This window comes from Bos indicus x Bos taurus, chromosome 26 (genome assembly GCF_003369695.1).
Source record: "Bos indicus x Bos taurus breed Angus x Brahman F1 hybrid chromosome 26, Bos_hybrid_MaternalHap_v2.0, whole genome shotgun sequence".
Classification (NCBI taxonomy): domain Eukaryota; kingdom Metazoa; phylum Chordata; class Mammalia; order Artiodactyla; family Bovidae; genus Bos; species Bos indicus x Bos taurus.
This window is the reverse complement of record NC_040101.1, coordinates 28,957,773-28,981,470: the sequence shown is the minus strand read 5'-3', so window position 1 is coordinate 28,981,470 and position 23,698 is coordinate 28,957,773. Positions and strand designations below refer to the sequence as shown.

At 53.6% G+C, this 23,698-nt stretch overlaps 3 protein-coding genes across 4 annotated transcripts in view; all 3 read right to left on the bottom strand.

Moving 5' to 3' along the window:
- Positions 1–6,513: 6,513 nt before the first annotated feature.
- On the bottom strand, positions 6,514–12,891 carry FGF8 (fibroblast growth factor 8). Its single transcript, XM_027528983.1, has 6 exons — positions 12,148–12,891; positions 11,688–11,957; positions 11,528–11,614; positions 11,123–11,303; positions 7,823–7,929; positions 6,514–6,996 (listed from the first exon to the last, which is right to left on the bottom strand). The coding sequence occupies exons 1-6, from the start codon at positions 12,889–12,891 to the stop codon at positions 6,706–6,708; spliced, it is 1,680 nt and encodes a 559-aa protein (XP_027384784.1). The 3' UTR covers positions 6,514–6,705.
- A 4,715-nt stretch (positions 12,892–17,606) lies between these two features.
- On the bottom strand, positions 17,607–19,834 carry NPM3 (nucleophosmin/nucleoplasmin 3). Of its 2 annotated transcripts, none has more exons than XM_027529165.1 (6): positions 19,683–19,834; positions 19,282–19,367; positions 18,956–19,075; positions 18,744–18,837; positions 18,038–18,159; positions 17,607–17,959 (listed from the first exon to the last, which is right to left on the bottom strand). In XM_027529165.1, the coding sequence occupies exons 1-5, from the start codon at positions 19,798–19,800 to the stop codon at positions 18,047–18,049; spliced, it is 531 nt and encodes a 176-aa protein (XP_027384966.1). In that variant the 5' UTR covers positions 19,801–19,834; the 3' UTR covers positions 17,607–17,959; positions 18,038–18,046. The 2 variants fall into 2 exon arrangements, with proteins under 2 accessions (XP_027384966.1, XP_027384967.1); XM_027529166.1 differs by having other exon boundaries at positions 19,282–19,326; positions 19,735–19,815.
- A 1,128-nt stretch (positions 19,835–20,962) lies between these two features.
- OGA (O-GlcNAcase) overlaps positions 20,963–23,698 on the bottom strand; it is a 28,889-nt gene continuing 26,153 nt past the window's right edge. The window contains exon 16 of the mRNA XM_027528791.1: positions 20,963–23,079. Within this exon, the coding sequence (XP_027384592.1) occupies positions 22,943–23,079 (137 nt within the window). The 3' untranslated portion in view covers positions 20,963–22,942. The remainder of the gene's footprint in view (positions 23,080–23,698) is intronic.

Genomic DNA, 23,698 nt, shown 5'->3' with positions numbered 1-23,698 from the left:
CAGGGAAGGAAGCAGAATCTGGGGAGGTTCTGAGACATCCATCCCAACAGGCCCCCTTAGATGCTCGTTTGTCAGGTTCTGGAGATACTCATTTCAGCTTGAGAAAATGGGGGTGAGCTTGTACTGGAAGCCTTGGACTCTCTTTAGTAGGACTATGATGTCCAGATGGCCTCAGAGGGTCACCCGTCCCAGGACCATCCTCAGGTCTCCCTGACCTTCAGGCATTTCCTAAATCCTGACTCAAGTCCCGGATGCAGAGGACCCCCAACCCACCTTCTCCATTCAACAGCCTCCACATCTCCTCCTACTTTATTAGGTGATTGCCTCAACCAATGTTAAGTGAACACCTACAATGTGCCAAGCACTGTTCTAGGCAGTAGATATTCATCATGAACTGAGTCAAAGTCCCTGGTTTCCTGGGAGGAATAGGCTGGCCAAAAGTGAGTAAATAAATAAAACACAAGAGAATGTCAGATAGTAATAAGTGTAATAAAGAAGAGAAAGCAGAGAAGGACAGCAGAGACCTATATAATGAGCAGTAAACCCTCCAGTAACCTAGAGGAGAAGTATTCCAAGCAGAGAGAACAGCAGTCAAAGGCTCTGAGGCAGATGGGAGCCTGGCTTGTTTGAGAAGCTAGTGGGAGGTGTGACCAGGATGCAGTGGGTGAGAGGGAGAAAGGTTAAGTCATTCGGCTAGATAGACTGGGGCCAGAGCGTGGAGACCACGAAGGCCATGGAAAGGAGTCTGAATTCAATTCTTGATATGGAAGAAGTAACATGATCAGATTTGTGTTTTGGAAATTCTAGTTACTGAGTACAGAAAAGATTGTGAAGGGAGATGAGAGGAACCAAGGAGAGCATTTAGGGGGCTGTTGCCGTAAGCCAGATAAGAGCTGATGATGACTTAGAGCAGGGAGGCGGCAGCGGATAAGCAGGAGAGTAGACGGGCTAGCTCTAAGATGTGTTTAGGAGGTAACGGCAGTGTGATGAGAGGCAGTGGGAGGCCAAAAGAAGAGTCAAGGAGACCCCCAGGTGAAACCGACACCCTCTTGTTGGTTGGCCACTTTCTCCTGGCCCTGTGACTGGTCGGGGATAGGAGGGAAGTGAGAGAGTGGATGACAAAAAACTCTATCCAAACCCCACTTAAAGCTTTGGGCTCAGAAACTGTTGTGCTCTACCTATTTCATCAGGACACACACCCTTTTGGTTTTCCTCCCACCTACCTCACGGGCCACAATATTTGCTGATTCTCACCTTCACACTGACCTCTAAATGTTTGGAGGATACCGCAGCTCAGACTTGGCTTTCTCCTCTTCTCTAGCTATGCTCACTCCCTGGGAAATCCATTCTATCCCCTGGCTTCAAAAATTGTGTGTTGAATACTCCCAACTTTATATCTTCACATGAGACCTCCCCCTTGAATTCCAGACTCGCATACAACTGCCTGCTCATCACCTCCACGTGAATATTTATCTAGTCAGCTCAGACTTAGCATATCCAAAACTAAACTCCTCCTTTTCTCTCAAAATCATCCCCTTCTAGAATCTCCTCCATCTCAATAAAGGGCCTCTCCATCCTTTCAGTCACTCAGGTTAGAAACTCTGGAAACCCCTAGACTCCTCTTTTTCTCTCACAAACCACATCCATCAGCACTTCTCTACTTGCAAAAAAAAGTCCCAAATTCCAGCCTCTTCTCAACACCTCCAATCCCCTATCATCTCTTGCCAAGATTACTGCAAAAACTTCATAACTAATATCCCTTACCCCCCTACCATCTATACTCAACACAGCAGCCAAAGTAATCTTATTACTAATAAAACTTAATTCTGGTCATGTCTCTTATTTACAAAGCAGAAACAGAGACACAGACGGTGAGAACAAGCATATGGATACCAAGGGAGAAGGGGGTGGGGGTGGGATGAATTGGGAGCTTGGGGTCAATATACATACACTATGAATTCTATGTTTAAAATAGATAACTAATGAGAACCTATTGTGTAAGCACAGGGAACTCTATCTACTCAATGCTCTGTGGTGACTTAAATGGGAAGGAATATAAGAAAGAGGGTATATATGTATACACATAGGGGCTTCCCTGGTAGCTCAGGTGGTAAAGATTCTGCCTGCAATGCAGGGGACCCAGGTTCAATCCCTGGGTTGGGAAGATGCCCTGGAGAAGGAAATGGCTATCCACCCCAGTATTCTTGCCTGGAGAATTTCATGGACAGAGGAGCCTGGCGGGCGATAGTCTATGGAGGTAGCAAAGAGTCGGACCAGACTGACCGACTAACACACACACATAGCTGATTCCCTTTGCTGTACAGGAGAAACTAATACAACATGGTAAAGCAACTATACCCGAATAAAAAGTATTCTTAAAACTTCAGGTCGTGTCATTCTAGTGCTCAAAACCCCACCGGTGGCTTGCTGTCTCATGCGGGCTAAAGATTAAAGTCTTTTCAAGGGCCCTATGTGACCTGCCTTCACCACCACCTCTTGTACGTCTCAGCGCGGCTTCCGTCATCCTCCTGCCCCACTACACTTGTGCTCCACACGTGTACCTGTATCCTGCCTTCACTCTGCTCCAGCCCCACAGGCCTCCTTCCTCTCCCCCTAATGCTCAAAGCTTGTGCTTGCTGGCCCCTCCACCTGGATGGCTCCGCCCCAGATAGGTGCAGGTCTGAGTGCCATCGGGTGTCTGCCTAAGCACTAGGTTTTGAGCGAGGTCTTCTCTGACCACCCTCTTAACATTGTCATGACCCTGCCGGCCTTCCACACGCATTCCCTCTGGTTTTCTCTGTGGTGGTTGTCAGGGTCTGATAAACTATAGACTGTCTGTTCTTACCCCACCCTCTACCCTCCTACTAGACTATGAGCTCCATAATAACAGAGGTTTGTCTCTTATTTCCAGCTTTGTCCCTTCTACCTAGAACAGAGCCTGGCACATAATAGGCACTCAATGAATAGTGACTGGAATAAATGAATTAGAGAAAGACCTGCAGACCTCAAGAGGCAGCCTGGGTCTGGGAGTTAAAACCTGACTTTTTCATACTAGTTTTCACGCTGGCTCTGTGACTTCTGGGTCTCAGGTTGTCTATATGTAGAAGGTGGGGAACTCCTGGGGTCCTTTGCTGCAGCAGCTTTCTAGAAGGATGCTTGGCCATAGCCTCACCGGTGGCCATTCAGCTGAGGGTAGCAGGTGGGGATGGACAAGACCTGGCAGAGTGAGGGGAGAGGCCTCTCATGTATCCTTTCTAGTCAAGACTTGGGTGGAGTCAATACTGGCTTTGAAATGAAAGGCAAAGTTCTAGCTTGGACTGGGCTAGGCTCTGGAAGCCCCAGGTAGGAAGGAATGGGTAAAGAGGTCCAGCCCTGCCTGCTGAGTGGGGACAATCATAGGCCTGGCCACTAGGCCTGGGCTTCTCCTCATGGAGAGCTGTCCATGTGAGGGCCTCATGGGGATCACTGCTGTAAGAAGAGGAGGAAAGGGGACATGGGGAATCAGGGTGAGGTGAAAGCTGGAAAGAAGGAGGAACCTGAGGGGATCACCCAGACCCATGCATAGATCCTCAGTGACTTCTGGCTGGCAGGCCTCCACGCATGCCTCAGCCAGGCCCCAGGGCTCTCACAGCCAGCACCCACTCCGAGACAGCATCAGGCCTTTTGGCTGCGGAAAAGCCCATTCCTCCTCCCTTTTCTGGGCCTTGCAACAGCTCCCTGCTTGTTTTCCCCGAAATAAATGGGCTGAGCATATTGGGCCGGCAATAACCCCTTGAAATCAGTTGTTATCACAGTTAACAACCAGTTTGGCTTCAGTTCAGGCTGTTAACTATCAAACCACTAAGTGCCGGTAATGATTGATTCTTGGCCAGTTGCAGCTTGAGTGGGCTGTAAAACCCTATTAGTGAGGGTTCTGTGGAGGCAGCAATGCAAAGATAAACAAGGTGGTGGGTGCTCTGGCCCATCTCTGCCCTCATTGCTCTGGCATCAGTTTCCCAGGGTCCCTTGCCAGGGGTCCTGCTGGGAGTCAACCCCTTCCCAAAGCCCCAGGCCACCTCAAGGATCAGATCACCACCTTCCTGTCCACGTCTACTCCTCCACCAGTCATCTCTCCCTTCTCCAGGAGGCAGGTCCAGCTCTCTGGACAACCCACTTCTCCCTCGTCACAACCATGCACAGTGCCACCTCACAACCCTGGAGCACTCAGGCATCCCTAGCCAGGGGGCTTCAGGGTAGCTTTGGCCTAGCTGGTGACCACCTTGGCCCATCCTCGTCCCAGGATCACAGGCAGGGAGAGCCTGGCATTCCATCCACCCCCTGGACTCCCTCCCACCCTGTGGTTTCCCCCAGGAATTGCTCTCAAACAAATGAAATGTGGGCAATCACTGGGCTGGGGGCTGGACAGGCGGCCGTGCAGATGAAAGCGTTTCCTGGACGGTCTCTTCATTTGCATGGCATCAGAAGCTGCTCAGAAGGTGTGACTTTTCCCACAGTGAGACCCCAGCTCCTTGCACAATAAAGCCAGGCTGCTCACCCAGAATTAATTAAAGGGGGAGGGGAGGGGATAGAGCAGAAGGGGAGGCACTAAGAGCTGAGGGAGCTGGAAGAGAGGTCTCCACGCCCCTGGTACCTGTGCACTAAGAGAAACCTACTCTATCCAGAACCCTGCACCCTCATAGCAGGTCTGAAGAGGCCCCATGGTACCCCAGCCTCTCTACTCCAAGGCTTCCCACTGAGCCCTGGGATTCCTGATCCACCTGGATGGCCTGAGCCTGGGACTTGCAGAGGCAACTCTGAGAGACCCACATGGTCAGGAAGCCTTGGGTTGCCCTCCAACCAAAGGCATCAAAGAACCGAGACCCAGAAGAAAGAGGTTTCTGGACTGGTCCAGTAACTGGGCTGTGGGACCAGCCCGAAGAGGGCAGCATAAGTAGCCAGAATGAGAGGCCTCAGTTATGATGGCTGGGCCAGCTCTGACCTCAGGAGATCTGCTGCCTCTGGGCTTGGGCTCTGCTCAGAGTAGTGGGATGCCAATCTCACTGGTGCACCTCTGAGAACTCACCCCTCCACCCACACAGGCCAATTCTCTTACCCTGCTTTGAATGACCTGCTCTACCACTGCCATGGCATGACCTGGTCTTCCTTCCTCACAGGCTCGTCCTTCTGACATAGCACCTGCTGCTTCTCCTCCTGCCCAGAGTTCGAGTTCTGCTCAAACTAGAGTTCTGCTCTAGGTTTGTAGCTTCCCTTCCCCACAATCCCAGTTCATCTCCCTTTAGGCCTGGTCTTCCAAGGTTGGCAGCCTCTCCCTGGACCTCAGTCTCCTGGGCTCTTTTGCAACATCTGAACTCAGCACCTTCTGCTCAGCACCTTCACAGCTTTCTAACTAAATATCCCAAAGTGAACACTTTGTTTCAGATTGCAAATGACAACACCAGCTTTGTGGTGCCCCACCCCACCCACCCCGCCCCCACACAACATACCCCCACCTTGGACCCTGGCAGTTGCTCTTTTCTTGCATCTTCTGGAGTCTGATACTCAGAACTAGAGCAGGCATCTCTGACCTGTCTCCCACACACACCAAGGCACACAGAAAGGTGCTTTTTAAAGGACCCACTGAATCCATGATTAGCTCCAGTCCTAGCACAGTCATCATTTCTGACCCAGAGATGGCCTGGGGAAGTGTTACCATCAACTTCGATTAAGAGTCCATGACCGAGAGGCCCTAAGACCAGTTAAGAACCTCTTCTTGCCCCTCCAGGAAAGCCCCTCCAGTAACAGGTGTGGATCCTTAGGTGGAAGCGAAGCTCCAGTCAGAGCTGCTGCCTGACTCGCTGCGGGTCTCAGCCACTTGCCACCTGGGGCAGCACAGGGGGAGGGGCCTGACCCCGGCAGGACCCACTCTCCAACACACGTTTTTAATTCAATTAAATAAATATTTCAGTCATTTAATAGCAACTAGTATACAACCAGGAGAAGGCAATGGCACCCCACTCCAGTACTCTTGCCCGGAAAATCCCATGGATGGAGGAGCCTGGTAGGCTGCAGTCCATGGGGTTGCTGAGGGTCGGACATGACTGAGCGACTTCACTTTCACTTTTCACTTTCATGCATTGAAGAAGGAAATGGCAACCCACTCCAGTGTTCTAGCCTGGAGAATCCCAGGGACGGGGGAGCCTGGTGGCCTGCCGTCTCTGGGGTCGCACAGAGTCGGACATGACTGAAGTGACTTAGCAGCAGCAGCAGCAGCAGTATACAACCATCCTCTACTGACACCTGCTCTTGAAAGACCTGACCTAAAGTTCCAGTCCCTTTCCTCTCTGCCCCCACCTAGGGGTACAGTGGAGCCCGACAGTCTAGCAGTCTTGCCCTGCAGCTGCTGGGGTCCCAGGAGTGCCTCTGAGGAATGAGAAAAGGCCCCCCACCCTCAGGAAACCCCCCGCCGCCAGAATCCCAGTCTAGGCCACTCACCAGCCTAGGTGAGAGTGAAGAAGTCAGACACCACAGCTGAGTGGAATACAAAAATAGAGCCTCTCTTTTGTTTAAAAAAAAACAAAACAACAACAGAAAAAAACCCAACAGCAAACAATTATCCACAACTAGAGCCCGGGGCTCTCCCGGCTCCTCCCCAGCCTTCAGTAGCGCAGACCTCCTCCTGCAAAGAGGAAGCCTGGGCGGGGAGCGGCGGGGAGGGGCCGGCAGGGCCTATCGGGGCTCAGGGGCCCAAGTCCTCTGGCTGCCGCGCAGGCTGCGCGTGAAGGGCGGGTAGTTGAGGAACTCGAAGCGCAGGCTCTGCTCGGTGGTGTGGTGGCCGCGGGGCAGCCGCTTCATGAAGTGGACTTCGCGCTGGTGCTGCCGGGTCTTGGAGCCCTTGCGGGGTCGGCCTTTGCGCGTGAAAGCCATGTACCAGCCCTCGTACTTGGCGTTCTGCAGGGCCGTGTAATTGTTCTCCAGCACGATCTCCGTGAACACGCAGTCCTTGCCTTTGCCGTTGCTCTGCAGGGTGGGGGGCAGACACGGTGTCACCCGGCTCTGTCCGGAGCCCCCTCCCATCCTAGGCAGAGGGCAGGCGGCCCCAGACAGCAGGTGGGCACCCCAGCAGATGGCAGGGTGGGCACCCGCTCTCTAATCCCTCACAACTCACAGCCCACCCGGCAACTTCCTGTCCTCCTGGGTAGCAGTGACACATGGCTGTCTACAGAGGGGCTGGGCCCCAACACAGAGGGGCAGAGAGGGGGCCCAGCCCCTGCCCACCCTGGCCTCCTGCCCACCAGTCTGGCCCAAGCTGCTAGCACCCGTTTCCCCACCTGCCCACCTCAGCCATCTCAGGACGCTAACCTGCAGCCCCAGGGCCACCACCCTATGGGGGAGGGAAGGCTGGTGAGGAGATGCTGAGCCCCGGGCCCCAGAAGCCAGGGAAGCGGGGAGCTCGAGGCTGGAGAGGAGCCGTGACTAATGGGGCCATTTCAGAGCTCGGCTGAGGGGCTGGGCCCTCGGCTTACTGAACATTCCAAATGCTGGTACCATGTAATTGGACATAATAGCAAAGCAATTTGGTGATTTGTTAAAAAGATATATGGAATTTACCGACACCCCCTCCCCAGCCCCTTCCCTAGCCTTCCTTCTTCCTCCTTTGCCTTTATAGCTTTTCATCTCTCAGTTACCTCCTCCCTCACCTCCTCCACCCCCCACCCAATCATTAGGTAACCCCAAGGTGGCCCTCTGCCTCTCTGCCCACTTAGTTGGTATCCTGGAGGAGCTCAGCCAGCCCAGCCTGCTCCCCAGGCCCTAGCCAGTCCCTCCCTTCTTTCTAGGACCTCACCTTGGCAATCAATTTTCCCTTCTTGTTCATGCAGATGTAGAGGCCTGTCTCAGCTCCTCGTACTCGAACCCGGCTCCCGAAGGTGTCTGTCTCCACGATGAGCTTTGCTGTCAGGAAAGGTTGGGGTGGGGTGGGGGTGGTTATTGGCAGCTTCCTGACCTCCAGTGCTCCATGTCCCTACCCCAGCTGGCCCATCCCAGAAGCAGCTGCTCCAAGGGCCAGATGCCCAGGCTGTGGGCTCCAACCACTAATATGCTGTGCAACCCTGGAAAGGTCAAGTCCCCTTTCTGGGCTTCAGGCCCCTAGCCTGGGTTTACAGAGGGGGAATGGATGAGATCATGGTGTCTGAACTGGTTTATGCAGAGGGGTCTTAGAGCCATCAAACTGAAGACCCTTTTTTATAATCAGACAGCAATGATTTTTGTGTTGAGGCTTCAAGTAAAATTTAATTTGACTAGAATTCCACTACCAATCAAAAGATCTATGAGGATTCTTCCAGTTCAAAATATTATATGCACGTGCCTCACAGGTTATTACAAACATCCAGGTGCAGTGGTGACCTCCACTCCTGAGGTCAAACATAAAAGCACTCTCTCTTGCTTCTGATACCTCGGGTTCCAACCCACAGCCTTGGCCACCCCCCGACACCCTCCACCCCAACCCACTCCACCCCACCCCACATCTTCCACCCTCCACCCCGGCTCTGCTGCAAAGGTGACAGGGATGAGGACAGCTCTCCCTCCACACACAGCCCATGGCTGGCTGCTTTCCTAGAAACTCAGACACCAGCTAGGAGGATACTGTCTCTTCCCCATACTTCCCAGTCACTCCAGACCCCAGCCCCAGTGTTCAGAAGTCAGTAATTCAATAGTCTTTTCTCTTGCACCCCCTCTAGCAGCACTGGGCTTCTTACCCCAGTGAGCAAACACTTTCTGTAGGGGAGGAGAAGAGAAAATCATGTGTGCTTGCCTCTCACTCAAGAGCCAGGAGACAGGGAGCTGAATCCTGTGCCTTCTTACCCCTTCCCTTAGACAGCCAGCTTGCCACAGAAGCCCTGGCCCCTGCCCACTCTCTGTACAACTCCTCCCTTTGAGAGTGAGGACCGACTTAGCTGTTTGGGATGGAACCAAAGGGGCTGGGTCTCCTGCCCTCCCTCCTTCAGCCTTCTCCCTCCTTGACAAAGAAGTCTGGTGACTCCCAGGGCTACCTCCCAGCTTATTCTGACAAGGTGGCACCTTCTCTGACCCTGAAACTAATGGGAGGTGATGGGCACAGGTCAGCAAGGCAGCCCTCACAGCCCAGCCTGTGACTGCCTGCCTCCCTTTGCAGAAGCATAGAGCTGGGACCCAGTAGCCAAGTCCCCAGTCTGGCTCCAAGTCAGCCAGGGAAATGCAGCTGTCACCTCCCCTCCCACCCAGCTCTTCTTGGATCCAGCCAGTCTGCCCATCCCTTTCCTGTTCTGCTTTTCAGGGCAAGGAGCAGCTATTTTTTAAGGGCTAAGAAGGACATCAACTGGAGAAGAGGGGAGTCTGCCAAACAAGGCAGACAGGAATGGAGCCCTCTGTCCCTTCCTGGGACCCATAAGGAAGCCCCTGAGACTTCTCTGCCATTCTCCCCAGATTCTACCTGTCCTGGCTATACACCCTAAGCCTCTGCTCTTGGGCCCTCCAGCTCCTGCTCCTGCCCACCAGGCAGGGACCAGGGAACCTGGGAAGCCTCATATAATTGTAAGAAGAGAAGTGGGCATCAGACTTCTGATGTCTGAAGATGAATCCCCCCATGACCAGCTTAGCGTCTTCTTCGCTCCCCAAACCCGGAGGATGCTGGACCATTTGCTCCAATGGAGCAAACCCAGGAGGAGCCAGGCATTCATTCCCTTTCCTTGGAAGCTGAGAAGGGCAACGAGCAGCCAGTTTGAAGGGACAAAGGGGCGGCAGGCTGGCCCTGCCAGCCCAGCAGGGGAGCTCGGCCACCGGGCAGGCCACCCCCACCCCCACTGCAGAAAGCCCCCACTCTCCTTCCTGGATGGAGCTGGGGAGCTGGGGCGGCAGTTTACAGCGGCTTTCCCGACCGGGCTTTTGGAAAGCTTAACATTTTCAAACCTATTCTTCCACCCCAGTGACAGATTTATCCCAGGAAAATTATGTCTCCTTCTCCAGCTTTGAAGGGAAGTCAGCTACGTCGATGCAGAAAAAATGCAGCGAGACATACTCGATCCCCCAAACTGGCTCGAGAAGAGGAGAAAGTATTCAGGAAATGTTAAAAAAGGTGAAAGTAAGAAGAGTTTTAATCGCTCTGCCAGACGCGGGGGTCTCTCCAGAGATTCATAGAGAACAATCTTGAACCTCTTTTTTAACATTTACAGACTTGCAACTCCTTTCAAACTCCACATCTGAAAAAAAGGCTCGTTCTTTTTCTGTTTTATATCATTCTTCATTTTTCTTCTTAGCTCTTAAAATGCTTCACCTTTTTATTACATTTTAATAGAGTCTTCCCCTCTCCTTTCATGCTTGTTTAACTTGGTCATTATTTAAAGGTTTTTAAACTCACAATAATCGCTCTCTAAAAACAACACCAGCCGCCCAGAGGACTTGCTTTTCTCTTGGTACATCCAGGACTCTGGAAATTGGCCTTGTTTCAAGGCAGGAATATTGAATGTTTTAGAAATCAATCAGTCCTCAGCCTCTCCATCCCACAGTAGCTCCCTGTACTCACCACCCCACCGGGAGCCAGGAGCCCCGCTCTGACCAACCGCCTGGGTTCCTGGACAAGTGAAGTGGGGAAGGCCCCTTTCCTAGCCTAGTCCCCATGTGTAATTGACCCTCCTGATCAAAGTATTTAAGGTTCGCAGTACACCGCCCCCCAAACCTGGGAGAGTTGAGGGGATTTCTCTCCCTTCTCTTTCCCACTCTGCTTTTGTGGGCCCTGGTGACATATCCTCTTTCAAGAGCTTCCCTTAAACCTGGGCCCCCTCCCCCTGAACCCTCTGCCTCCACCTGCAGTGGGGAGGGGTATGAGAGGGGGAGGTGGAAAGGGAGATTCCTGGCTTCATTCATCTGCTGGGCAGGGAAAGGGCACCTATGGGCCAAGTACTCCCCAGGGTCCCTTCCCCAGCCCTCTCTTCTCCAGCTGACCCCCAAGATGCTTTGTCGGCTTAACTCCTTCCCTTCTGAGCTGGGGAGCCTGCAGGCCTCAGCTCAGCGCAGACGCGACTGCTGGGTCCCGTCACAGCAGGCCAGCCTGGGGAGGAGGGGCGCGCCCCGCAGACTACCTTAACCCCAGTGCAGTGTAGCTCCTTACCGAAGGGGTCCCCGTCTTCTGCCATGGCGTTGATGCGCTTGTTGGCCAGGACCTGCACGTGCTTCCCGCTGGTGCGGCTGTAGAGTTGGTAGGTCCGGATGAGACGGCGGCTGAGCTGATCTGTCACCAGGCTCTGCTCCCTCACATGCTGTGTAAAATTAGGTGAGGACTGAACAGTTACCTTTAGGAAATTGAAAAATACACAACACGCCATTATAATGCTACCCTGCCCAGGGGCCCGAGTGGCCCCCATCACCCGGCACCTCCCTCCACTGCCCCAGGCAGCCGGCAGGGGCTGGGGTCCCCCCAACATGCCAGTTCGGACCACCCCCACCCTACCCAAGGAAGTCGGACAGACCCAGTCTAGTATGGATGCGCCCGGGATGGGGAAGGATCTGGACCCACCTGTTGGGAAACACCCTGGGACTCCCGGCCAGCTCGGAACAGGGAAGCGAGCTCCCTGCCCAACGCAGGCCCCCCGCCCGGGCCTTCCTAGAAGAGCAGGGCGCTTTTAAGTCGGGAGGCAGAGCGGCCCGACCCCTGACATTTATAAAGACAAATTCACGGAGCAAATGTTGAGACCACAGAAGACCCGGGCACCTGATCTTTCGGCCAGACCCGCCGCCAAGTCTCCCCAAAGAGCCGCGGAGCGGGTCCCTGAGGCAGTCACCGGACCTCTGACATCGAACGCCCCCTGGCTCCGAATGCCCCCTTCCTCGGCGCGGCCGGGAGTGGCTGCCCGCCGAGTTCCCCAACCACCCCCACCTGGCTGGGAGGCGTGGGAGACAGCGCCGGACTCCGAAACCTCGGGTTCTAGCCGCGCGCCGCTCACAGGCTGTGTGACCTGAGGCCGGCGCTACCTCTCTGGTCCTTAACCCCTCCTCCGGATAGTTAAGGGTTGCAGTTCTAAGATGTTTCCCAGCCCTTCCAGCCCGCCGCGCGGCCGCGGGGTCAGTCCCCTTGCCCCGGCCTGCCCGACCTCGCCCCCCGGCGTGCCCCTCCGGCCCCGGCGCAGTGCGCCTTACCTGGGCTTGGAGGCAGAGAACCAGCAAGTGCAACAGCCTGTGGGAGACAAAAGCGGGCGGGGAGAGAGGGGCGCGGGGTGAGTGGCGGGCGGGCGGGCGGGCGCGCGGCCGGGGGCGCGGGGCGGCGGTACTCACAGGCAGCTCAGCGCCGAGCGGGGGCTGCCCATGGCGCGCGGCCGGGGAGCACGCACAGCCCCGGCGGGATCTCGCCGGCTCGCGGGAGGCAGCGGACCGACGAGCCGAGGGCGGCGGCGGCGGCGGAGCGGGGCTCGAGGGTGGCAGCCCGGGCGATCGGGACGCGGCTCCGCGGGACCCAGGGAATGTCGAGCTCGCCGCGCCGCGCCGAGTGCCTCTGCGCCGCAGCCGGAGCCGTTGGCCGCTGGCTGCTGAGGAGCCGGAGCGGGAGGGAGGGTAACGGGCCGGCAGGGGGGGTGGGTAAGTGGGAAGGGAGGGGGAGGGGTGGGGGCGGGGGGCGCCGCACCGGGCGCGAGGGGGGAGCGCGGGGCGGGCGGCCGGAGCCCGCAGCCCCCGGCTGGGAGCGGGGGCCCGGACGCAGCCCGGGGCGGGGGCGGGGCGGACCGGGGCGGGGCGGTCGGAGGGTCGGGGATTGGGGGTCTGGGTGAGGGGAGGGGTCTGGGGACCCGCTGCAAGGGGCGGGGGCGGCCCGTCTGGGCGCCTCTCCGCATCCCGGACTTGTCCCCTTGCGCGTTCTTGGGGTCCAGGCACGCGGGGATGGGGGCCCATCGGGCCGCCCACCCCGTGGAGTCCCGAGACCCTCTGCTGGGGCTTCCTGGACCCCCCGGGCGCCCGAGTGGGAAGGCGCCCGGTCTCCACCGTGGAACCCGGTCCGCTTAAGCCTCAAGCTAGACAGCGGTTCTCTGAGCCACCTACTGTGTGCTTTGTCTGTCTGGGGCTGCCGCCTGCAAGTAGCCTCTAACTCTGGGGTGAACGGTTGTGCGCTTTCCTCTGGCAGTGCGTGCCTGTGCGACCGGGAGCCGACAACCACTCCCATCTTCCTGCTGAGTACCCTGCCTTGCCGGTCTCTCCTGCATCGTTCAGTCACCAAGAAGGCCCTGAGATCGAGGAACATCTCCTTTCCTGCTTCCTGCTCTCATTATCACCATCACCCCTGCTCCTGTCCGCCCCCCGACCTCCCGCCCCCAACACGCTAGACTGAAGCCTGACCACACCACCCAAAAAGGAGAGAGCCCACCCATACGGAAAACCCCAGTCACTGCCACCACCATGCTCTCCCCAAAGCAGCAGGCAGTGGGCGCAAAATAACCTCAGCTGCTTTTCCTGGGAAAGAGACTTAGATCCAGGTTGCCTAGTCTTTTTCGCTCAGAGTCCCACTATTTGTGCAATGAACAGGTACTTACACACCTACTGTGTGGTAAACTTGGACTGGTGATTTGTCAACCCTGGGGGAGGGGAAAGTATCAAAGAAGGTAGTGAGTTGTCTAAGCCTTTCCCAGCCGCCCATTGCTTCCTCCAGGGGCTTCAGGAACCCGCGAGGTGTGGTGCTTCTTTGAGAGCAGCTTGGGTGGGCAGAGATGCCCTGAGACAGAAAATTCTGGGGAGCAGGTGGAGCCACTGATGCTTTGCCCAGCTGCTGCCCTTGCCCAAGACCTCCCCTGCCCTACTGCCAGCCCCCATGTCCTTGGGGATTGGGCTGGAGGGGCTGGGATGGCCTCAGGAAACCAAGAGACCAGAGGCAGCACAGCCAAGTTCTTCCCCTTTCTCTGTGGCCTGCCTTTCCCACTCCCAGCCATAGTGCTAATACTGAGCAAGGTCTAGATGGGGAAACAGAATCAGGAGACTTGTCCCAAGATCTCATCCCTCCCCAGAGAAGCAGACTCCCTGAGCTCACCTGTTACCCACTTGAGTCTGTTCCCTCAAGTGGCTCTTTCCCACCCAGACCTCCAGGCAAGGACCACATCTTACTAGCTCAGGAGAGCAGGGCAGGGTTCTGCAATTCTGTATTTAATGAATGAATAATGGGGAAACTGACTGAGCATTTAGACCTCAGTGCAGGCGGGGCCTTGCCTTCACCACCCTCCCAACAGATAAGAATCATAAGCACCACCATTTATTGAGCACTTGTATTTGCTAAAGGCTGTCTGCACCATCTCCTCTCAACCCCACTGGGAGGTGGGCACTGGGGGAAGACAAGTGAAGTGGGCTCCAGTACCCACTGCCTAGACCAGCATTTCTCCTTCATTTGAGCTCCTCTGTCTTAGAAGTTGTTGGGTGTCTACATCCCCAGGTACACTAATTCAAGCAGGCAAAATATTCACCATCTTAACCTCATGCCCTGCACATAGGAGGCCCTTGAATATGTTTATTATTTGTATGCATTAATAAATAAGTGGAGAGATGAGAGGCAGCAGATGAAAAGGGTCTTCTCACCAGGGACCAGCCCTCTGAAAACAGTCTGATGAGAACAGCAAGAAGCAGGACCCAAGCAGGGGTCAGGGCATCATCCAGCCCATCCTTAGCGTGTGTAGTCCTGGAGTCACAACCTGAGTCACTCTGGGCACCTGCCTTTCCCCAGAGTGGGGGGTGGAGACTATAGCACCTGGCTCAGACCAGAGTTCAACCCTGGTTTGGAGCCCCCAAAAGGTTCTGAAGATGCTGGGCTGAACCTCAATGATCTTAATCCACCCTCTTCACTCTCCCCGAGAGATGGGCCATCCCCGGCCTAAACGTGTGGACCATCAATCAGGGTTTGAGTCCCACACCCTAACCTCTACCCCGGGGGCCTATACAGACCAGAATTCCTCTACATTTTGAGAACTTCCCCCAACTGGGTCTTCGTCCATTTGAGGAGATTCTTCTCATATCCCCAAAAGTCCCTGTCCCTAGATGGGGGAGGGGGTGTCAATAGGGACACCCCCGCATCAGGCGCCGGGTACTGCGAGGACACACCCCCGTGAATGACAGATGTAAATACTCCATCGGGGCCCCAGCAGGCCGTTCTCTCCTCCCTTGCTCTTACTCGCCTCCCGGCCGGCTTGCTCCTTCCTTTATCTTATCAAAGCCCCGTAATTACAATTGCTATTTTGTTTCCTCGAATCTGCAATCAGAGCTCCCTGGCCCTGATGAGGGAGCGCCTGTCAACCTGATCGCTGAGTGACAGCCCGGCCACCTTTCCCGGCCGTCCCCACACTCCTCAAACACAAATACACACACACAGAGTCACTCGCCTCCTGCAAACACAAACACACACCTCTCGCCAACACAAATAGCCCCTCTCTGCAAATACACCGTTGCAAGGGCCCAAACACACACGCTCAGCCTCTTTCCAAACGCATCGGTCGCCCACTCCCACCGCCCCTGGCCCACCCTGGGCCCCTCAAATCCACACCAACCGGCGGGGGCCGCCTGCGCTCCAACACGCGCAGCCTGCACCAGGCGTTCAAAGCGCCGCAGACCCTCCGCCGACTGTTCAAATGTAAATCGCAGAGACTGTGTTAAGCACTTTAGGCCCCGTCTGGTCGTCCCCCTTCGCCCCCCAAATACAGTCTTGCCCCTCCTCCAGCAGTCTGCAAACCGCGGCGTAAGCCCTCAGGGCTCAGAGACCGAAATGAATGGGCAACGCTCCTACTGTGCGCTGAGAGGGCAGAAAGGGGGATCGAGGAGAGACGAGGGAGGGGAGGGAGAAAAAACAATTCCCGGCTCAGTCCGTGGGCGCCCTGTCGGGTCGAGAAACTCCGGGACGAGGCGGATGTGGATTGGGCCCCCACCGCGGGTAGGAGCGCGCTTGGCGCCGGCCAGGGCCGCGGGCAGACCCGCCAAGAAACTAGAAGGGCTCACAATGAGCGATCAGCGGCGTCGAGGAGGGTAAATATTGGGGCGGGGCTACTTGCGGGGGGTAGAAGTGTCGGCTGGGAAGGATTCCCCAACTTTTCCCTACACTCAGCCAGACTACCGTGCCTTCAACCGAACACGTGCCGAGGACTTTGGAGGCGATAGACGAGAGGAGGAAGGGAAGGGTTCTAACAGGAACCCTTCCAGTGAATGAATGAACGAACCAACGAATGAAGTCTGCCTTAGTCGCGCAGACGGCTGGCGGGACATGTAGGCCCCTGCACCGCGGCGCCGGCCTTGAGCCGCTACAGAGGCGGCGTGGGAAGCTGCACAGCCACAAGCGGTTTCAACCTCGCCCACCAGAGGGCGCCAACTCCACCTTCTCCTCTGTCTCCTGACCCCTTGCCTGCGGTTGGTGAATGGTCCCATCCTGGCTGCCCTCTCCATCCCAGTGTTCTTGGTGGAAGCACTTCAGGAAAGTCCTGCAGCAAAGAGAGAGGCCTGCGACCCTGATCACTGCGACGCAGAGAGGGATCATCTTCCTTTATCCTCAACTAGGAAAAGGGGAGGTTAAACCCTGGACCTGTTTGCTCCTCACCATAGGGAGAAGGGCACCTCCTTCGGAGATGTGTTGAAAAGGGAGTGCTTTTCTGTGTTGTGGAAACACTCTTTCCAAACACCTGCTCCAATGCCAACCTCTTCTGGTTATCCAGGGACCCCTCCCACTTGTTCACTCATTTGCCCAGAAGCCAATGTGGGAGGGAGTGGGCCTGGCCCCACCAGGCACTCTTCTGTGTCCCTCCTCAGCATGTCTGGCCCCAGGCTGTCTCAGGAGGTAACCTTTTGTTTGTTTGTTTGTAGGGCACTGAGACCCCCTGCCCCATCAACACAGCTGCTGAACTACTGACCTCAGACTTGGTCATATACACACTCATGCTCACACTAGGTACATCCCTTTCTCTTCCTGGTACAGCAGCAGCCAATCCCCAGAACCACCTGATTTCAGGCACCAGAGAACGGTCCGCCCCCCACCCCCAGACCAGGTGGAGGGCTAGGGGGCTGGAACCCTTTAGCCCAGGAGGCTGAATCCCAGGGGCTCCTCTCTGCCCCCATATGCCAGGCCACCCGGATTCTGGTTTCCCTGTCACCCAATCTGGCCAGCCCCCTCCATCTGGCCCCTGGAATCAGGTTTCTAAGGGTCCAGGCTGGCTCAGAGATGGCCTGCATGACTGGTAGGAGGAGCAAAGATTGGCCTCTACCTTACCCCTCACAGGTCCTCTTGGGGCCTGAGCCCCCTTCATGGGGCCAGGGATGCACATTCCTCAGGCTGCTTAAGCCCCCTTATCTGCCCCCCTGCCCATCAGCCTGAGTGGTGACAGAGGCCCAGACCCCTTGTTTAGATGCTGATAACCTCCTGGGATGGCCCTCCCCCACCAAGGGACTGGGAAGGGGCTTGGTGTTGGGAGGTCCTCATCTAGGAAGGCAGCTGGGGCCCAGAGCTGGGCCAGTCACAGCGCTCTGGGAGTAGCAGGATCCCACATTTCCTCACCCTTCCCCAGGTCCAGGGCCACCCTCTGTGCTGCCACAGTGCCACCTGGTGGTCCCTAGGGGAATGCCACCCCAGGAGGGAAAGAAGCCACACAAATGAGTTGCAAAAAAACCCTCATCCACATTTTATTTCAACCTTTATCCAAAAATGTAAAAAACATTAAAAATGTGTAGTCCTGAGCTTCAGATGCTGACCTCCAACCTCATAGGCAAGTGGGGAGAGAAGGTCAGGATAGAAGTTCAGAGTTCCTCCCACTCCTGGAGAAAAGGGAAGCTTGGGGTGAGGTACAGGATTAGAACACCAGGGTCCTTTGGAGAATGGGACCCCCGTTCTCCTTGCACCAGACCAAGACCCCCCACCCCCACCCCCGCCCCAACCCTCTTCAGTGGAGAAGATACAAAGTTCTTGAAACTTGTCCAGGAACCTGGTGTATGTGGCAGGCAGCTAGCTGACCTGAAGAGAGCAAATCACGGGTCAGCATCGAGGTCCAAACATGTTCCTTGTGTCCCCTCCCAGGTCCCTCCAACTCACCAGGGAGGGTTAGAGCCTGCGCCCCAGCTTCTTGGCAGGAAGGACAGGACACAACTCAGCTTCCTCCTCCTCACTCCCGTCTTCTTCGCTCTCTTCCTCAGAAAGATCATTGCTTATAGTAACTGGTACACAAGCAGTCAAGGGAGGAAGAGGAGTTAAAGCCACACCCCCTTCATACTTCATACATACTTCATACATGTCATTTATTAATGCCCTGTGGCCTCTAGGCTTGCAGGGACTCTGACCTCCCAAAGCTTATGGCCTAGGTGGGAAAAACTTCATATACTAAACTAGATAACAAAGAGTCAAAGGGCTTCCCTGGTGGCTCAGTCAGTAAAGAGTCTGTCTGCAATGCTGGAGACCTGGGTTTGATCCCTGGGTTGGGAAGATCCCCTGGAAAAGGAAATGGCAACCCACTCCAGTATTCCTGCCTGAAGAATTCCATGGACAGAGGAGTCTGGTGGGCTACAGTCCGTGGGGTCACAAAGAGTCGGACAGGACTGAGTGACTTTCACTTTCACTTTCAAAGGAGTCCACACTAGTGGAGCTGGATAAGCTGGGGTAGGTTCCGTGAAGAACAGCTAGAGTAGTAAAGTGGAGGGCACTGCATCCAGGGTCTGTATGGGAACTGCACTGGGAGATATGGCTGGGGTGGGGTAGGAGTCCAGATGGAGAGTCTACTGGAAGCAAAGGAGAAAATTCTCACCAATCTGGTGCCGCCCAGTGATGCGCACAGGGCCAGAACCTGACTTCAGGCGGAAGGTTACAGGTGGCTGGAGCTGGAAGTCATCCAAACTGAGCTGGGAGGAAGACAAGGATGAAAGCCTAGCCCACTCCCAGTCCACCCCACCTTGCGAGAAGTCCTGAAGTCCTCAATTCCTACTTCCCAGCCTCCCAAGGTATGGCCAGGGAACTCACCATGGGTTGGCAGGACAACTTGAGGTTGGCCACAGGGACTGCGATCTCCTGGTGGTCATGGTTCCGTGCCACGACTTCTACCACATTACACTCATCTTTGGCCCCCTCGGTGAGGCAGAGCTGGGAAGGTACACAGGGCCTCGGAGTCTCGCCCAGTAAGGGTGGACACCGCAAGTGGAAGCATCTGCCCTACAACCTGCCCAGCCTCCGAGGTCCCTGGATCGCCTGGCCAGGGGAGCCCCCATGTGGGGATTAAGCAGAGTAGATGACTCCCAGTAGAGCGGCGAAGGAGGATACACAGGCACTCCCCCTACCCCGCCCCTTACCATGGTCAAAGCCAGCACATGCTCCGCGTCATCCTCTTCTTCTACCTTGAAGGTGAAAGAGCGAGTGTGGCCTGAGAGCTCACAGCCTGGAAGAGGTTAACTGTGAGTGTGCGTCAGTGTTGGGGGTGGGGGTGGGGGGCGGTGCATTTCACCAAATCCCGTTCACCTGCAGCCATGGACTAACGGGCCATTCACACGCCCACGTGTCAGGAACAACTGGAGCGGTTGGCCCGGGCCCACCCCGTACAACTAGGGCAGAGGCCTGGCTTTCCTCTCCGGCTCCGGCTGCCGCGTGCGAGGCCCTCCTCCGCCCCCACCCACGTCGTGCACATGTCTGCATTCCCGTTCCTCAGCCCTGCTTCTGCCCCAGCACCACCCTCAGCCTCTCCTTTCTTCAATACCGAAAAAGAAACTGTCCATGGTGACCGGGGCCGGGACTTGCAGACTGCCTACCCCCCCAGCTCGGACTCGGCTCTCCTGATCCAAAAACGTCAAGGCGGCCGCTGCGCCAGCTGCCATGCTGCTAGGACCTTCTGCGGCTCCGCCTCCGACACGTACAAAGCCTGAGACTCGCAGGGGCTCCGGCCCCGCCTATTAAAGGAGACGCTGGCGAGGCACCCTGGGTCCAGGGCTTAATTGCCTTATCTCCTTCAATTCAGTTCAGTCGTGTCCGACTCTTCGCGTCCCCATGGACTGCAGCAAGCCAGGCTTCCCTGTCCATCACCAACTCCCGGAGCCTACTCAAACTCCTCTCCATCGCGTCGGTGATGCCATCCAACCATCTCAAGCAGTCTCGCATTATGTCGCGTCTGCTTTGCACATCTTTGCAGAGTGCAAAGCATCAGCTTGGCGTTAATGTTAACGTCTTTGCTCACTTCAAGAACCAAGACTTTCTGAGGGTGGCTCCTGCCTCCATTTCCTCTAGTTCTGTACTCCACGTGATCCTCTCACCCACCCCAGGTTAAGCTTTCATTAAATACATGAAAATGCAACCTTCCCAATTCTCCCAGCAAAGGCGAGATAATGTGCATCGTTTTTCTTAAAAAAGCGAATACACTCAGATATACCGTCCCTCCAAAGGAACGGAGCATGAAGACTTTGAGCTCCTGTTACTTAGTACCCAAACCACTCTGTCCACTCCCGGATATGCTTCTGCTCTAATGACCCGGCGGCTCACTATCCACATGGTTGTATACCTACACTGAACTTCAGATGATGGCACTTGCTAGCAGAGGAGACAGCTATAGTGTGGAGCTAATTTGCTGCTCCTGTCAAGAGACAGGCTAGTCCAGCCTAACACCGACGCCTTAGAGTCCCGTCTCATAATCCACGATCTGCCTTCAAATTTCACCTTTTGACCAAAGAATAAGGCAATTTTCCTTATTCTATTAGGTGGCATGAACTCACTCCAACTAGCTGCCTTCATTTACCCCCAGGTTATAACTATGTCAAGGTGTCCTGGCCAAAACGAGTCTATTTTTATCTTGCCTTGCCTTGAGGAAAATATGGAAGGCAATCATTTACTAGAGATAGAAGTGGGAGAAAACTGCCTTTAAGACCCAGTCCCTAAGTTCAAACAACTCTGGAGAGGAGGAATACTTGCTTGGGAATGCAAGAGTGGGAGAAAAAAGGCAGGAGGCAGAAACAAGGAGGAGGTTTACACAGTACACAACCACACACATTCACTTCAAGTTTTATTTTGCCTCTTGTATGGTCTTCAGATAGTTTTACAGTTCGTTTTCTACAGGAACTGAGCTGTGATCTAAACAATCAATGAAATATCACCCCAACCATAATAAATAGCCATAACCATTAGAAGATAGACAGCACAGCATTTTATGATCCTAGAGGCCTGGACTTCTGTTTCATAGTTAGCTCTGTGACCAGAACACCAGCCAAACTGATTATTAAAAGCAAAGATAAAGCTGCAAGCAAACTTGCTGAAAATCCTGATTCCACTGGAGGATGACCATGGAATCCACCAGATAAAATGCTAGAACTGTCCACTAGTGTACAAAATGCACTTAAAAGAGAAAAACCAAGTGACATTAAGCTAGTAGAGACCCTCCCTTCATCTCAGCCTCTGAAAATGCAAACTTGGTTCCAGTTGCACAACGCACCTTCCATATCCCGCTGCCAGCTGCAGGCTTCTAACCCCGAATGTAATCCTCCATCATTCGTCTCACCTGTTCAGTGCACACTCACAGGCTTTGGTTCAAAGTCAGGAGGTACAATCCCTTAAAAGACTTTTTTCAAAGCCCACACTGATGGAAATCTATGAAAGAAAACGTTTTAAATTTTCTTCTTGACCTTCTTCCCTCTTAGCCCAAACTTAAACTGCTGATACAAAACTGCTGGGAAGCAAGGTAACAAAACAGTTACAGAGAAGCCAGCAAGCCATGATAAAAAAGAAAATGAATCCTGCAGAGCAAAATTCAATGCCAAGAGCATTTGCTCAGAACCCTTAAAACACCAAATCTAAATTAAAATACTTGAAGCTTTCAGAACCTGCGGTTAAAGGAAAGAGAAAAGGGTAACCATAAGTCACTGGTTAAAGTGTACTCATTCTTTTAAAAATTAGATACAAACATGCAAGAACTAAAGACTGATTTAATAAAACCAGTAGTAACGTCTTGAAATTAAAGGACAACTGACCTGTGGGCAAATGGGATCAATCAGTCCCCAAACCCTAGTTGCCAGATGTCAAAATTAACATTTCACATGCTGACCTGCACTGAGGTTAATTTCCAGAAATGACTGCACTTTGCAACAGACTGTGAATCCTATGAAGTTAGGCTCTTGTACCCAAAGTGGTCATGGCCTAGCTCTAGGTGGGAGGCACTTTGAAAATAATAACTTCTTTTGAAAACAAAACCAAACCAAAGACAAAAGTAAAGAAAACCCACTGATTTACATTAATTATTCACAGTGCCATCCTGAACCGCACCCTTTCATTTTCAAAGGAAAATTACAAAAACAAAGGATAGTCAGGTTACAGCTAGTTTATATACAAAATTTTTTTTTACAAGTTTGTCATTTTTAGGCTTTTGCCACAAACAACTGCACATCTGTCCCTACAAATCACAACTTGCCTGAACCAATGGTCACTAGGAGACAACTGGCCAAAGCTTTACAAAAAGCAGAAAAACCGCCCAAACTGAAATCCTTTCCTCAGCTTAAACTACTGCCATAACCATCCACTTGGACTCTCCACCCTGAGGCCTCTGAACCCAAATCCTTCTCATCTTTGCCACGTCTCTAAAGCATGAGATGCATTTCAGTCAATAAGCCAAGGAGGATGACAATGATTGATTGCTCTTAGGTGAGAAATGCGACCACACTGGATGCAGAAAACAGTGCTGACTACATTTATTGAAGACCCCTCCCTGTAAGCCCGTGTAAGAGGTCCTGGCACCGAACACAAAACCCAACAAGGAGGCCCAAATCTCTTTCCTACAGGATTCGCAGCAGTATCATCTTCTTCCAACCAGTGAGTAAGTAGTCTCTAAGTATGAGTGAGTGAGTTTTACACAGTCCTCTTTGTTTCCAATCTGAATTGGCTGATTGATTGCCGCTCCAGAGGCTGAGCTGGATGAAGACCCCAACCACCACCCACCAGGTGAAGTTAAGACTTTCCGACAGTTCTTAGTGCCGACAAATGTCACAGGCTCCGACCAAGAATAACCACATCCTTTGGAAATCCTTCCATTTTTGCAATTTCAAAACAGCCCAACTTGCTGTAAAATTCCAAAATTCTTTTATCATCAGGTCTCACTTCACAAAAAGCCCCTCGGGACCCTAGGGGAAAAAACCAAAACATTCACAATATAAATGTTACTGAATTAGTAGAATTATGACCTTGTGATTAATTTTTATATATTTCAAATAGATCATAGTAGGAGATTATTTATACCAGTCCCTAAATCTCACATAATTTTTAAAATTTATATAAAGTCAATGGATATTAAAATTCATCAATATTGCAATGATAACTATCTTAAAGTAATAGGTATGTTAACTGGCTTGAATATGGTGATTTCACAATGTATTTCAAGGCATCAAATTGTACACTTTAAATACAGATAATCCTTGTCAAATATACGTCAAAAAAATTTTTTTTTGAACAGCAAGTAAAACTCTTCCTCAGAAAGAGTATATTTTAGCAAAGAAGTTGTCCAAAACCCTAAGTGTCTACAGCCATACCACCCTGAACTTGCCCAATCCTGTCTTAGAAGCTAAGTAGGGTTGGGCCTGGCACCAGCCTTGGATGGAACAAACCTCAAGGCAAACAGTAGGTTTGCTGAACGTATAATTATAATATGTATAGATGAATATATAAATATTATACATACACACACATACAAAGTACCTTTGAAGGACCCACAGAGCAGAGCCTACTCCAACCTATGTCACAAGT

Coding starts and splice junctions, on each gene's coding strand:
- FGF8 (XM_027528983.1), bottom strand. CDS start 12,891: ATGGGCCCCCATCCCCGCGTGCCTGGACCCCAAGAACGCGCAAGGGGA. Junction 11,615..11,687: donor GTGGTCTCAACATTTGCTCC/GTGAATTTGTCT, acceptor CTGCTCTTCTAG/GAAGGCCCGGGCGGGGGGCC. Junction 7,930..11,122: donor AGAAGACGGGGACCCCTTCG/GTAAGGAGCTAC, acceptor CTTTCCTGACAG/CAAAGCTCATCGTGGAGACA.
- NPM3 (XM_027529165.1), bottom strand. CDS start 19,800: ATGGCAGCTGGCGCAGCGGCCGCCTTGACGTTTTTGGATCAGGAGAGC. Junction 19,368..19,682: donor CATGGACAGTTTCTTTTTCG/GTATTGAAGAAA, acceptor AACCTCTTCCAG/GCTGTGAGCTCTCAGGCCAC. Junction 18,160..18,743: donor CACTGGGCGGCACCAGATTG/GTGAGAATTTTC, acceptor CTTGTGTACCAG/TTACTATAAGCAATGATCTT.